Source organism: Pteropus alecto, unplaced genomic scaffold (assembly GCF_000325575.1).
Source record: "Pteropus alecto unplaced genomic scaffold, ASM32557v1 scaffold20, whole genome shotgun sequence".
Lineage (NCBI taxonomy): Eukaryota > Metazoa > Chordata > Mammalia > Chiroptera > Pteropodidae > Pteropus > Pteropus alecto.
Genome location: NW_006436298.1, coordinates 49,746,956 through 49,759,921, shown reverse-complemented (window position 1 = coordinate 49,759,921; position 12,966 = coordinate 49,746,956). Strand labels below are relative to the sequence as shown.

At 38.9% G+C, this 12,966-nt stretch overlaps 1 protein-coding gene across 1 annotated transcript; it reads left to right on the top strand.

Moving 5' to 3' along the window:
- Nucleotides 1–3,729: 3,729 nt before the first annotated feature.
- Nucleotides 3,730–12,660, top strand: ZNF394 (zinc finger protein 394). Its single transcript, XM_006913356.3, has 3 exons — nt 3,730–4,345; nt 6,397–6,523; nt 11,205–12,660. The coding sequence occupies exons 1-3, from the start codon at nt 3,914–3,916 to the stop codon at nt 12,188–12,190; spliced, it is 1,545 nt and encodes a 514-aa protein (XP_006913418.1). The 5' UTR covers nt 3,730–3,913; the 3' UTR covers nt 12,191–12,660.
- The last annotated feature ends 306 nt before the right edge of the window (nt 12,661–12,966 follow it).

Here is a 12,966-nt window from a genome sequence, read left to right as displayed (position 1 = left end):
CATCCATACAAAGTTGATTTTTCTACCCAAGAACATGGTTTGTCTTTCCATTTGTGGAAAAATAGCCTACTTTTGGATCCTTTGGAAGCTTTTAAAATATTTCTCCACATAGGTTTTGCACATGTCTTTTTATGTTCTAAATATTTTATCTTGTTTTAATATTGGAATTGGGTTGGTCTAGTTTTTAAAAGTATATCTGTTAGCTTTTGTTGCATAACAAGCCACCCCCAAGCTTAGTGACCTAAAAAAATAACCATTTACTTAGCTTATGACTCTGTGGGTTGGCAGTTTGGTCTGGCGTTATCTTGGTGGCTCTTCTGCTGGTCTCCTTTTGTCTATGGTCTGCTACTGGTAAGCTAAGCTTTTAGGGGATTGGTTGATGGTCAGCTGGAGTGCACGTGGCAACTCAGACATCTGCCTCCCATCATCCAGCAGGCTATCTCAGATTTGCTCACTTGTTGATGGCAAGTTCCAAGAGCAAGAGAGCAGAAGTTGCAAGGGTTCTTCATACCTAGGTTCAAAACTCACACAATATCACTTCTGCCACATTCTGTTAGTCAAAGCAAGCTACAAGGCCAGCCCAAATTCAAAAGGTGGGGGAAAACTTAACTTCTTGACAGGAGGAACTGCAAAATGTTCTCCTGGTATTTTATCTTTTTTGTTTCAAACCTTTGTGGCCCTTTTTACAATATACCACGATAAGATATATTATCTTAAGAGGAGAGCAAAGGGTAATGATCCAGGTAGTTCTGGGAATGGACTTTTCATAAAACCATCAGCCTGAATGGCATGGCAAAAGGTCTGAAAAGTCTTGCCCGAGGCACGTTGAATTTTGTCGTTATGTTAAACCAGGACTTAAGAGAGCTGAGTACTTAAACTACACTCTTCTACCTTCACAGAATCAGCTTTTTTGAATTGTGCTTTGATACCTACCATCAGCTAACAGTAAATGGACATTAAAAATTTTAAATCTTATTTACTTGGGAGATCTTGTTAAGATATTGTACATTATGTCATGTAGTGTTCTTTTTCTGAGCACTCAAGGAAAATTTCTCTTCCTTCTTGGTACCAAGAATAGCTGGATTTCTCCTAAGCCACTATTAATAGTTTGCTTTTCCCCAAGATACACTGCAAATGATGTAACTGATCTTTTTTTCTTGCATTGGCTGCTGACACTTTTTAAAGCCTAATTGTGGGCTATCTTTTATGAGCACACAGGAGCTTACAGTAGGCAATTTGTAATCTCATCTTATTCCTGGCTCCATCTTGTTTATCCTGCCCTATTTTCCTTTTCTCACTTAATTATTTCCTCACTTAAGTGAGGCAACTAGCATTTTTCCATTAACTTCTGTGTACAAAGCACCAAAAATGGCATTAAGAACACAGAAATATACCATTCAATGATATAAGTGAGAGCAAATTAAAGCACTTGACATTCTAGGGATGACGGCAAAAGTTACATTACAGGAGAAAGGGAGATATGCGCTAAGAAATTCAGTATGTCACAATCAGAGTGCACAGCCCAAACCAGAGACAGACTGGTAATCAGCTGGTGAGCAGACAGAATCTACAGCTTCTCTTGCTGGATGTGAGGAAAAATGCTTGTACTGCCCTTTAATTCCCTCACTCATTCCTAAAGCCTTGTCCTGCAATACTGGAAAAAGAACTTTTGATTTCCTGCCAGATTATGATAGCATCTCCACACAGATGAGGAAGTAGATTTGTGCAGTTTCTGTCCTTAAGGAACTTTCAAGCCACTTGGAGAGATCAGATATAAACGTGACGAGTTATGTCATTGAATTATTACATATTGCTCCAAATTTCTAAAATGGCAAATCTGAGCCTTGAGAGTAGTGAATTTGTTTTTCTAGAAGTGGATTTAGCATAAAAATTAATCCTGAAAACCCTGCCTTTGCCTTTTCATGTTCTGTTAATGTCTAATCAAAACAAACTAGTACACAACAAACTAGTACAATCACTTAGCTGCTAAAGCCTGAAGTACGGGTTGACTAACTGTGCCTTTGCACATTTTTTATATTTGAAACTTTAGTCCATAGAGATGTCATATGGAATTCTGACACTCGGACTTTGCATTCATAAATCAGAACATTAATTTTATTCATTCGAATGAATTTTAAAAATGAATTTAACTATAACATAACTTTGATAATTCTTCATTTGTTAAATGAAGATGATTTAATATAGATGTTAAGTTAATGAGTAGTATTCATTTAATGTAAATGTTGAATTAATGCATAGTATTACATGATTTGTTTTCCTGAACATTATTGAATATAAGTGGATATGAAACATGCAAAAGATGCTTATTTTAGTTTCCTTATATATTCTATTTCTTGAAGCAAGAAAAAAACACTAGAAAAAAAATCTTCCACTATTAGCTCGATTATTATCTGCTTCTGACTTTTCTGAATACATGGGATCCAAAGGTTCAGTTATTTCCATGATACTTAAAATAAGTCTTTGGTATTTTATATATGTTCAAACATCTTATAATTAAAAGTTACAGTCACATGTAATAGAGTCCTAGAGTCAAGATCAAATCATCATAAAATATTTTTAAGTAAAAAAAATAAATGACTAAAATTGCAATTTGCCACTTACTCCTGTTACAAACTGAATTAAAGCTTAGTTTCAAATGCTCAGAGGCAAGATGCCTACATGTAGAGCCTTACTGCTTCCGGAATTTCCCCTGGAGTACAACTCTGCTTTACATTGTCATAGGATATGTGTAATAATAGCAGGGAACTGCAATACAGATAATGAAGGATAGTGGATAAGTCTTATGTACGCTACACATGATCTATATGTACAAAAAGTTACCTACATTTTTTACTGTCAGATTCATCTGATCACTGCTTCTCAAAATTAAGTGCATGTACAAATCACCTGGGGATCTTTTTAAAATGCATATTATGCTTCATTAGGTCTGGAGTAAGGCTTGAAATTCTACATTTCTAACAGGATCCCAGGAAATGCTTATGCTGACTGTAGACAAAGCCCAATGTAGCCTTGTCACCTGTGAGTATGTGTACACTGTGGGGGCTAAAAAAAAAGAAAATTAATACCTTTTATCCTACCTTCTAAGCTGTTCCAGAGGGGCTAATAACCAAATTAACAGAGACAGATTAACAGGATAAAAATCAGGTTTTTAATACATGCGCATGGGGAATTCACACATGCATGAAATTCCAAAGACAGGGAATTCGCACATGCATGAAATTCCAAAGACAGCGAGGTAACATTGGGTAGATATGACATTTTGTACAAAAGAGAAAAGGCTGGGAATGGGGTCTTAGATTTCAGAAGTGAGAATAGTGTCTGTCTCAAGAGACTATGAACAACTTGAGGACAGGGATTGTGTCTTCTCCAGTTTTGTATCTATAGTGTCAAGCATGATGCCTTGACATGTAGAACATAGTCTACAAACCTTTCTTGTATAAGTGAATACCACCTGGCTGAATAACATTCAAGTTTTAAATGAAGAGTATCCTTTTTTAAAAGAGTAACCTGAAGGATTATAAGCTCCCTAAAGCAAAGTGCACACACTAGAGCATCCCTTGAAGGGGTGAAAACGGCAAACCACCGAGATGCATTTCGCTCCTCCGGTGCGCCTAGAGAGACCCCGGAAATGCCCAGGCGGTGGGCACCGCAGGGAGTCGGTGTCGCATTTCCGCCCTGGGTTACGAGCTTTCTTCTTTTTTTTTTTTTTTTTGGTCACGAGAAGAGGGGTTCCTTAGGCGGCGCCGCTGCGAGTAGGAGAAGTCTAGGAGGGAGCCGAGCAGGGTGCGCCCCTGCTTGGGGAGGGCCGATGGGTTCCACGGCTTTTTGCAGCATTTGCCCTTCTCTCACCTGAAGGAAAAACTCTAGGGAAATCGACTCGTGCCAGAGAAAGATGAGTTCGATATTGACCGCAAGTCTAGGCAGTGACGCTGAGGCGGGGGCCAAGGTTGCCGCGCCACCCTTGCGTGATGGACTTTTGATAGTGAAAGTGGAGGAAGACTCATTCGGAGGTCTGGAGTCCGACTTGCCCGGGGACTGTCAGGATTCCGAAACTTGTCGACTGCATTTTAGGCGGTTCCGTTACCAGGAGGTGGCTAGTCCAGAAGAGGCACTGAGCCGGCTCAGGGAACTTTGTCGTCGGTGGCTGAGGCCTGAGATGCATTCGAAGGAGCAGATTCTAGAGCTGCTGGTACTAGAACAGTTCCTGGCCATCCTGCCCCCAGAGCTGCAGGCCTGGGTGCGGAAGCACTGCCCCCAGAGTGGGAAGGAGGCAGGGGCTGTAGTGCGGACTCTTCAGAGGGCACTGGGTGAGCCCTCACCCCAGGTGAGGAGTGAGTGAGCTGATGGTGGGAGTTGGGGGAATGGAGGTGAATGGGATGCTATGAGTTTCAGAAGTTTTTTCCTTCTTCATTATATTTTTTGCGAACTTTAGGATGTTCATGAAACTTCCAGTAGATAAGTAGATAAGATGGATAGACAGTCCATCCAGGAAATGATCCTTCAGTTATAGACCTCTCAGCACAAAACCTACACAAGAGTATCGTTTAATCATTGTTAGACATCCTTTTGTCTAACTGCATTATTTGAGAAAGAAAGTTCAGATGCTAGAACAGTAATTCCTCACCACTTTGAATGTGAGGATCCCTTTTTACTTTTTAACATTTTGGAGACTCGCTTCTCTCACAATTGAGAATGTACTCCAGAGAGGGGAGAGGGGCTGGAAATGGAGTTAATAATTGATTATATCTATATGATGAAGGCTCCGTAAAGATCCCAGTAGTATGGGGCTCGGGTAGCTTCCAGGTTGGTAGCTCCCAACTTAAAGGGAGGGCAGGGCACCCTAACTTCATGAAGACAGAAGCTTCTGAGCTTAGGACCCTCCGAGACCTTGCCCTATGCATCTCTTCCATCTTGCTGTTTTTGAGTTTTATCTTTTTATGGTAAACTCATAATCTAGTAAGTAAACTGTTTTCTTGGGTTCTGGAACCACTGTAGCAAATTAATCAAACCCAAAGAGGGGGTTGTGGGAACCTCTGATCTATAGCTGGTTGGTCAGAAACAGGTTGTGTGGCCGTGCAATTGGCATCAGAAGTTGGGGAGGGGAGCAGTCTTATAGGACTGAGCCCTTAATCTGAGGGATGAGTCCATCCCCAGGTAGGTAGTATCGGAATTGAGCACCCAGCTGGTGTTGCAGAATTGCTTGATGTGTGGAAACAAACACATCTGGTGTTGGAGGTGAAGTAGTGTAGTGAAGTATTCAGAGTATTGAGAGTAGAGGAGACACACAGGAGTGTAGTTTTCCTTTACACAGAGACAGAAGAGGGGTTCAAGAGGAAAAAATTTATTACAGTCAGGTCCTAGAGACAGGAGGTACCACATGCCACACAGAACCTAATGGGAAGGACACCAGCGTGGTCAGGCAGATGACAGGAGCAAGGGGAAAGTTTAGGCCAGAGCCTATTTTGGGGTTTCCGGGGAAAGGAAGGGCAGGGCAGGGTGAACAGTAGGATCGACTAGTTTGAATAATTTCAGTGGGTTGCAAATTATAGCAGTGGTCCCTAGTTGCCTGGTACCTGGCCTTGGGATGATTAAGGCTGAGGAATGTTACCTCCTGGGGTGTAAAGGCCAGATGGAGAAGATAGGACTCTAGATTACCCAGTCTTAGCTGAGCCCTTTGTCTCTCTAAGAATTTGCTCTCCCTAGCCACAAAGGTTTTCTTTTTTTAAGATGTCAAAACATAACAAAATATAATAAAACATAACAGGAAAAAAAATACATTCCCTTTCTCTGTTATTGAGTGAGAGATCCTTGGAGTCAGTTTGCAAGCCATCACTGGGACCTAGACAACCATTTCCCTGCATCAATTTTACAACTTTCCCTTTCTTAGAACTGCGGCTATACCGTCTGTGAATGGTCAACTTACACTTAAATAAACCATCTCAAAAGATCATCTTGTTGGATAATTATCTTACTGGGCAATGGTCAAGGAAGGGAAAGGAAATTATACTGAGCACCTGCTGTTGGTGAGGCACCTTCATCTTCTTGAGGTAGACGTTTGTATCCATTTCGTACATGAGGAAACTGTCTCAGAGCCAGCATTGGAACTTGGGACTCTGGTTATCTGTACATTTTTAATCTATCTCATATTTCTCTTTTGGTAAATCACAGTGATATAACTTAAGTGAATGTTTGCTCTTATCCCAAATTTGAAAGTGACCCATCAGTATAAGATTCACTGGTAGACTCAACAGCCATGGTTGTTACTTTATTCTCAATGCTGGCCGATGCCTCTCTGGAGTCAGGCCTCATCCTGAGACTAGTGGTAAGGGTATTCTGGGACAACAGGTGCTGATGAGAGGTCACCTGTTGTTTCAGGGTTTGGTGAATGTCAAGGATGTGGCTGTCTCTCTAACCTGGGAGGAGTGGGAGCATCTGGATCCAGTTCAGAGGGTCTTCTACAGGGAGAGCAAACCAAAGGATTATGGGAACATAGCCCCACCAAGTAAGTGCTGTTATTTTGCTTGTTTCTAGCTGTTTGTGATTTGCGAAGGGCTTGTTTAAGTCCAATCCCTGAGCCACTCTGCCATTCACAGATATAAGTTGAGAGCCTTAGAGTCTTTTTTGTGACCCAAGCAAGACTTCTCTGTTCTATATTGCTAGGTGACATTCAGCTTATTAATTCATTTTTAATAAAATACCTACAGAAAAGTATAAAAAAATATAATGGGCACCTGTGTATCTACCACACAGGTTTATCAAATTTTAATATTGTCCATACTGGCCTCATTTTTTTTTGAAGAAATAATATGTTCCAGCTATAGGTGAAGCCCTGTGTACTCTCCCTGAAAACTGTTGCCCTTGCTCCTTTTCCAGAGGTAACCAATATCCTGTTGTATATATCATGTCCATGTGTGTTTTATATTCTTTCTTCATATTCATGTAGCCACATACATATTTTTTCTCCCTTCTTTTCTTTCCCCATATACATATACACACATATAAATAAATGTATATGTAAACATGTATATAAACATGCAAACATATAAACATGCAAACATATTTTCACATGTTTTATGGTATATAAATTATATTAGTGTATGATTCCAATGCACCTTGCCTTTTTCTCAACGTTAAATATTTGAGATTTATCCATGTTGATACATGTAGCTCTGGTTTATTCATTTTAACACCTATATATTTCATTGTATGACTATTCCAAATTGCATTTATCCATTCTCCTATCCATGGGCATTAAGGCTTCTAGTTTTTCACCATTACAAACAGTATTACCGTGAATATTCTTGTATCTTTCTTCCTGTGGTCATATGTAGGAGTTTCTGAAGAAAATATACTTACGGATGTTTGACCGGCTTGCTGTCCAAAAGGATACTCCAGCAATACATGAGGAATCTTCTTTCTCCCATTCTTGTTAACATTTGGTGTTCAGTTGATGGCACAGTGTCCTAACATAGTAGTCCAAGTGTTCCTTTTAAAGTATTAGATTATGTGACACCTGTGCTCAGAACCTGCAATACTCGCTTCACACAGAGTAAAAGCCTGTGATGCCTAATGTGACATGGCTCTGTTACCTCACTGATTCATTTCCTACTCTCGCCTTCATTCACTCTGCCCCAACTGCACTGACCTTGCTGCATCATGATCTTTGCTCTAACTGATCCTTCTGCCTGGAATATTCTTCCTTCAGATTTTTACTATGCAAAATCCTTGACTTGTTGCAAGTTTTTGCTTAAATTTCACTTTTCAGTGAGGCCTGAACATCATGTTTAATACTGCAGTTTGCCTACATCTGTCTTTCTCTCACACTGCTGACTGATCCTTTGCCTTACTTGACTTGGTCCATAGCATTACTAGGCTCTAACATCCTATATAATTTACTTTACGTTTATTTATTGTCTGACCACCCCATCTAGAATATCAGCTCCACAAGAAGAAAGATTTTTGACTGTTTTGTTCATTAATATATTCCAAGTACCTAGAATAGTGCCTGGCACAGAATAGATGCTGAATAAATAGTATTTAGATTAATGGTATCTGGTGGTTTTAATTTGCTTTACCCTGATTGCTGCTGGGTTAAATATCTTTCAGATATATTTTAGACATTTTGGTTTCCTCTCCTGTGAATTGTCTGTTTATATCTTTATTTCCTCCATTGTCTTTTTTTAAATTGCTTTGTGGCTGTTCTTTATATTTTTGATATGAATCCTTTGTTATTTTAATGGTTATGTAGGTGGCTTGTCTTTTCATTATGACATCTTTTGTTATATAGAATTAAATTTTTTTAATATAGTCAGTTTTATCAATCTTTTACTGGTTTGTATTTTTCAAATCTTCTTAAGAAAATATCAGGCCCTTCTCAATCCTGTTTCCAACTTTGCAGACACAGCAGATTTAAAATCTTTTTAACTCTTTCCAGTAGTACTTATTTTCATATTTCTAAATAAGATTTTCCACCTGCAGTTATTATCTCTTGACTGCCGACTGAGGAAGTCAAAAATCTGTCCCACAATGTTCATACATTTAGCAGTCTGTAATTCTCTCATTATAGTTAAATCAGTCTTTTTGTTCAGTAATATAATGTTTTAATATTATGCCTATAAAAATATTATCTGTATTCACTCACATAGTACACATGATTGTATGTCTTTTCTTTTACAGCTTTTAGTTTTCTCTTGAATTAAAAATGCCTTGTTTTAACAAAGACTCATGGATATGGACTATAGACTAGTGGTTACCAGAGAGTAGAGTGTGGGGGAAGAGGGGCGAGGTAGACGGGGTAAAGGGGCTCAAATATAGGGGGGAAAGGGGGAAGGGTGAAGTGGGTAAAGGGGATCAAATATATGGTAGCTGAAGGAAACTGGACTTTGGGTGGTAAACACACAATAGAATACATAGATGTCAAATTATAATGTACACCTGAAAATTATATAATTGTATTAACCAATGTTACCCCAATAAACTTAATTTAGAAAAAGAAAACATACCAAATATGAGCAAAAGGAAACAATCAGTTAAATATTTTCTAACCTTTTATAATTGAATTATTACTTAATAAAGGGAAAAATTTTAATAAGTTTAAAAAATGCCTTGTTTTGCATGTTTCTCATTTTCTAACTACTGAACACACTAGTTTACCCACAAGCTGTTAGAAATGTAAAACTCTCCGTGCCATCACATATAGCAGATATGCCATCATTTTCATATCCCCTTGGAGAGTTCCTTCTGAAGCTTCCTCTTGCCATTATGTGAAAAGGCTTCTTCTCTAAACCTGTACTCAGCTATTGTACTAGAACTTTCCTTCACTATCACCATGGGAATTGCTTTTCTCTTTCCTGGATCCCATGCCATTTTCTTCCTTGGTTTTACCCTCTCAATTTAATGGAGAACATTTTTCAGTGTGTTCCATATACTTGGGAACTAACATTTTTGTGACTTTGAGTTTGTCTTTATTTCCTTCACATTTGGATCATAGTGTGGCTGGATATAGCATTCTACGTTAGAAATTTTACCTTTGAATTTTGAAGACAGTGAATTTTCTAGCTAGCTTGCCGTATTGCTATTGAGAAATCTGATGCCACTGTGATATTCTATCCTTGGTGTATGATCTGTTTGTTCTGTGTAGAAGCCCTTAGGAGTTTTTGTTTATTCCTGCTAGTATAAAATTTCACCATGGATATGGTTTAGTGTGAGGTTTTGTTTTTTTTTTTCATTCATTGTTCTGAGTAGTTGGTGGGCCTTATGATATAGACACCAATATCTTTGAATTGTGAGGAATTTTTTATAGTATTTTTTATCTATCTACTTATTTTTATCTCATTTTTACTGTGTTCTTTCTGGGATTTCTTTCAGTTGCATGTTGGAACTCATGGACTGATCTTGTCAGGTCTCTCCACCACCTTCCCATTTCTTTATATTTTGTTTCACTTTCTAGAAGATAGATCTCCTTAGCTTTATTTTCTAACTCTTACACTGAAATATTTTTGTTCTCATTAATATTTTCAAGAGCTTTTCTTCTTTAAATATTCCTTTTGTTATAGCCTCCTTATTTCCTAGATGCAATGTCTTCTCTTATTTATCTGAGAATATTAATTATACGTTATTAAAGTTTTCTCATTTCATGCATTGCATGTTTCATTGGCATTTCTATTGAAAGTTTTTTTGAAATGTTGGTGACCTTTCACTTTTCGTTTGTATTTAATAGTCAAACATAAGAATTCTGACTGGAATCTCTGTTAGAAAAGACTTGTAAACTGGTGATCTTCAGTATAGGGTTGGCCATCCAGGTGCTGTTATACGTGGGAATTTCCTTGTGCCATGTCTCTAGGTCTTTTTGACCTGGGCTGGTAAATTTTACCATAGAGAGATATTCAACAAATATTTTGAGTGTCTGCAGTAAGCCAGGTGCTATTCTAGGTGGGGATACAATAGGGAATAAGCCTATGAAATCTCTGCAGTAAAAATTTCTGCCCTTTCTGCCTAGAGGACATAAGCTTGGAACCAATAGTTTGAGCCTGAGGAGAAGACAGTACATTGAAGTTCTACCAATTAGGGTGTCAGTTTTCCCTTGATTGAACTGATGTGACAGCAGTAACTCTCCCCTATTCTTAGGTGTTCCTGATGTCCCTGATCCAAAATTTATCTGGTTAAGCCTTTCTGGAGAGTAAACTACAAGAATTCTGGATTAGGGGATATAATCTGTTGTCTTGACTGTTCCTCTGTAGACTTTCAATAAGTCCCAGATTTATCTCCCACACGAACCCTGCCTTCAGACATTGGGGGCATCTGGTATATCTAATACTGTAACTCATCACATGAATAGAATTTCCCTTGTTAAACCATCCTTCAGACATTGGATAAAGGCTATACTGGCTCTCTTGACACCCCTTCCTAATTTATGTGTCATAATATGGTGCTTAATACAGCAGTGGAGTAGGGTGGGGGAGAAGAGATGGGTTGGTAGGTGCAGAAACAAGTATAAAAACAAAGAAACAGGGTTTGTACAGTTAAATGTGAGCACATCTGACAGGTTAACTAAACTAAAACAATTTAACTTCAGAAGTGGTTACATGGAGATCAAAAATTGGGGGTGCATTTTTCTGCTAGTACTTGCTTATTTTACTCTTGCACAGGATGAAATATCAGTAATTTGTATTTTAATGTTTCAGGTTTGGAAACCAGAACTGAGAACAAAGAGTTGATTCCAAAGCAAGAAATTCTAGAAGTAGAGCCACAGAGGCAGCTACAGGAAGCATCCCAGGGGAAGGCTCCCTTGTTTTCCCATGAGGACAGGGTAGAAAAGCAGTCAGGAACCCCCTCATCACTGAAATTTGAAAATTCTCCAGAAGAGCAAGGACTCACCAGCATCTCAGATCTCAAGAATGGTCCAACGGAAGAGGGAGACTCCAAAAATAATGAATTTGGGAATAGTGCCAGAAGTTCACACTTTGTTTTTTGTCAGCGTGGCCTGACAGTAGAGAGATCTGTTAATGGTGATGAATGTTGCATTCATAGTTCAGGCCTTTTTGAGACTCAGAGGCAGTTCCGTGAAGAAAGACCTTATAAATGTGAAAGCTGTGAGAAGAGTTTCAAACAGCGTTCTGACCTCTTTAAACACCGGAGAATCCATACTGGAGAGAAACCCTACGAATGCCAAGAATGTGGGAAGAGCTTCAGTCAGAGTGCTGCCCTAATTAAACACCAAAGGACACATACAGGGGAAAAACCATATACGTGTCCCAAATGTGGGGACAGCTTCAGACAGAGCTCACATCTCAATCGGCATCAAAAAATACACATAGGAGAGAAACACTATAAATGTAATGAATGTGGGGAAACCTGCCGTATTTCCAACCGTTTTAGACATCAGAGAATCCATAAAGGGGAGAGACCCTATACATGTGAAGAATGTGAAAAGAGCTTCAAACGGTGCTCTGACCTCTGTAAACATCAGAGAATCCACACTGGGGAGAAACCTTATGGATGTTCTGTGTGTGGGAAACGCTTCAGTCAGAGTGCAACCCTCATTACACACCAGAGAACTCACACTGGAGAAAAACCTTATAAATGTCTTGAATGTGGAGAAAGCTTTAGACAGAGTCCACACCTTATCCGACACCAAAGGATCCATAGAAATAAAATCCTGTCATTTTGACATACTTTTGCATGAACTGTTTTGTTTTTTCATTGCCCAAATACTGCATTCTTTGGCTTGTGGAGTATTTCAGTCAATCATGGATTATATTTCCTTGGGCATCACACCCAAGATAGATTCATTCTGACTCAAGTCTCAAGACATACTTGATAAGAGTATTACAAAGAAGGAGAAACCTATCAGTTGGAAGCCCCTCCAACATGATTCTGGGGAGACTTCTGATAAGAGCGAGGGCTGACATGCGACATTCTGTCCTTGTCTCATCACTCTCCTACCTCTCCTCTTGAACAACCAAATCTTGGCGCACTCTAGTTACTTCCGTAAGAATTAATTTTGGTCACTCAGAATTGTCTTTCTACTTAGATGGCAGAGAGGATTGCAAATACTTTATCATCCAAAACAACTCATATAGTTCAGTGTATACAAGAGCCACTCTATATATTTGAATTAAAAAAATTAATTTTGCAGAATCCCTCTCTTTTGCATTCTTTCCTTGTTGGGTTAAGCTGTAGGCACAACTAAAAACTTGGATTAGAGCTCAAATCTGTCTTACTCTCCTACTAGTTCTGTACGCTGATAACATGTATTACATCCAAATTCTTTTTGAACCTTTTTTTAAATTAAGGGGCTATAAGCACATTAGAAGGATGTTTCAGAAAACATCCAATAATTTAGAAGCTGAGAAAAGGGAGCTGAGATTAAAAATTACTATATTCCCTTATGTGATCTATTTACAGTGGACCCTTGAACAATCGGGGGGTTAGGGCGCTCACACC

Excerpts from the sequence above, each read along its gene's own strand:
- ZNF394 (XM_006913356.3), top strand. The coding sequence starts at position 3,914 with ATGAGTTCGATATTGACCGCAAGTCTAGGCAGTGACGCTGAGGCGGGG. Across the intron at positions 4,346-6,396 it reads TGGGTGAGCCCTCACCCCAG|GGTTTGGTGAATGTCAAGGA; the intron begins GTGAGGAGTGAG and ends CTGTTGTTTCAG. Across the intron at positions 6,524-11,204 it reads TGGGAACATAGCCCCACCAA|GTTTGGAAACCAGAACTGAG; the intron begins GTAAGTGCTGTT and ends TTAATGTTTCAG.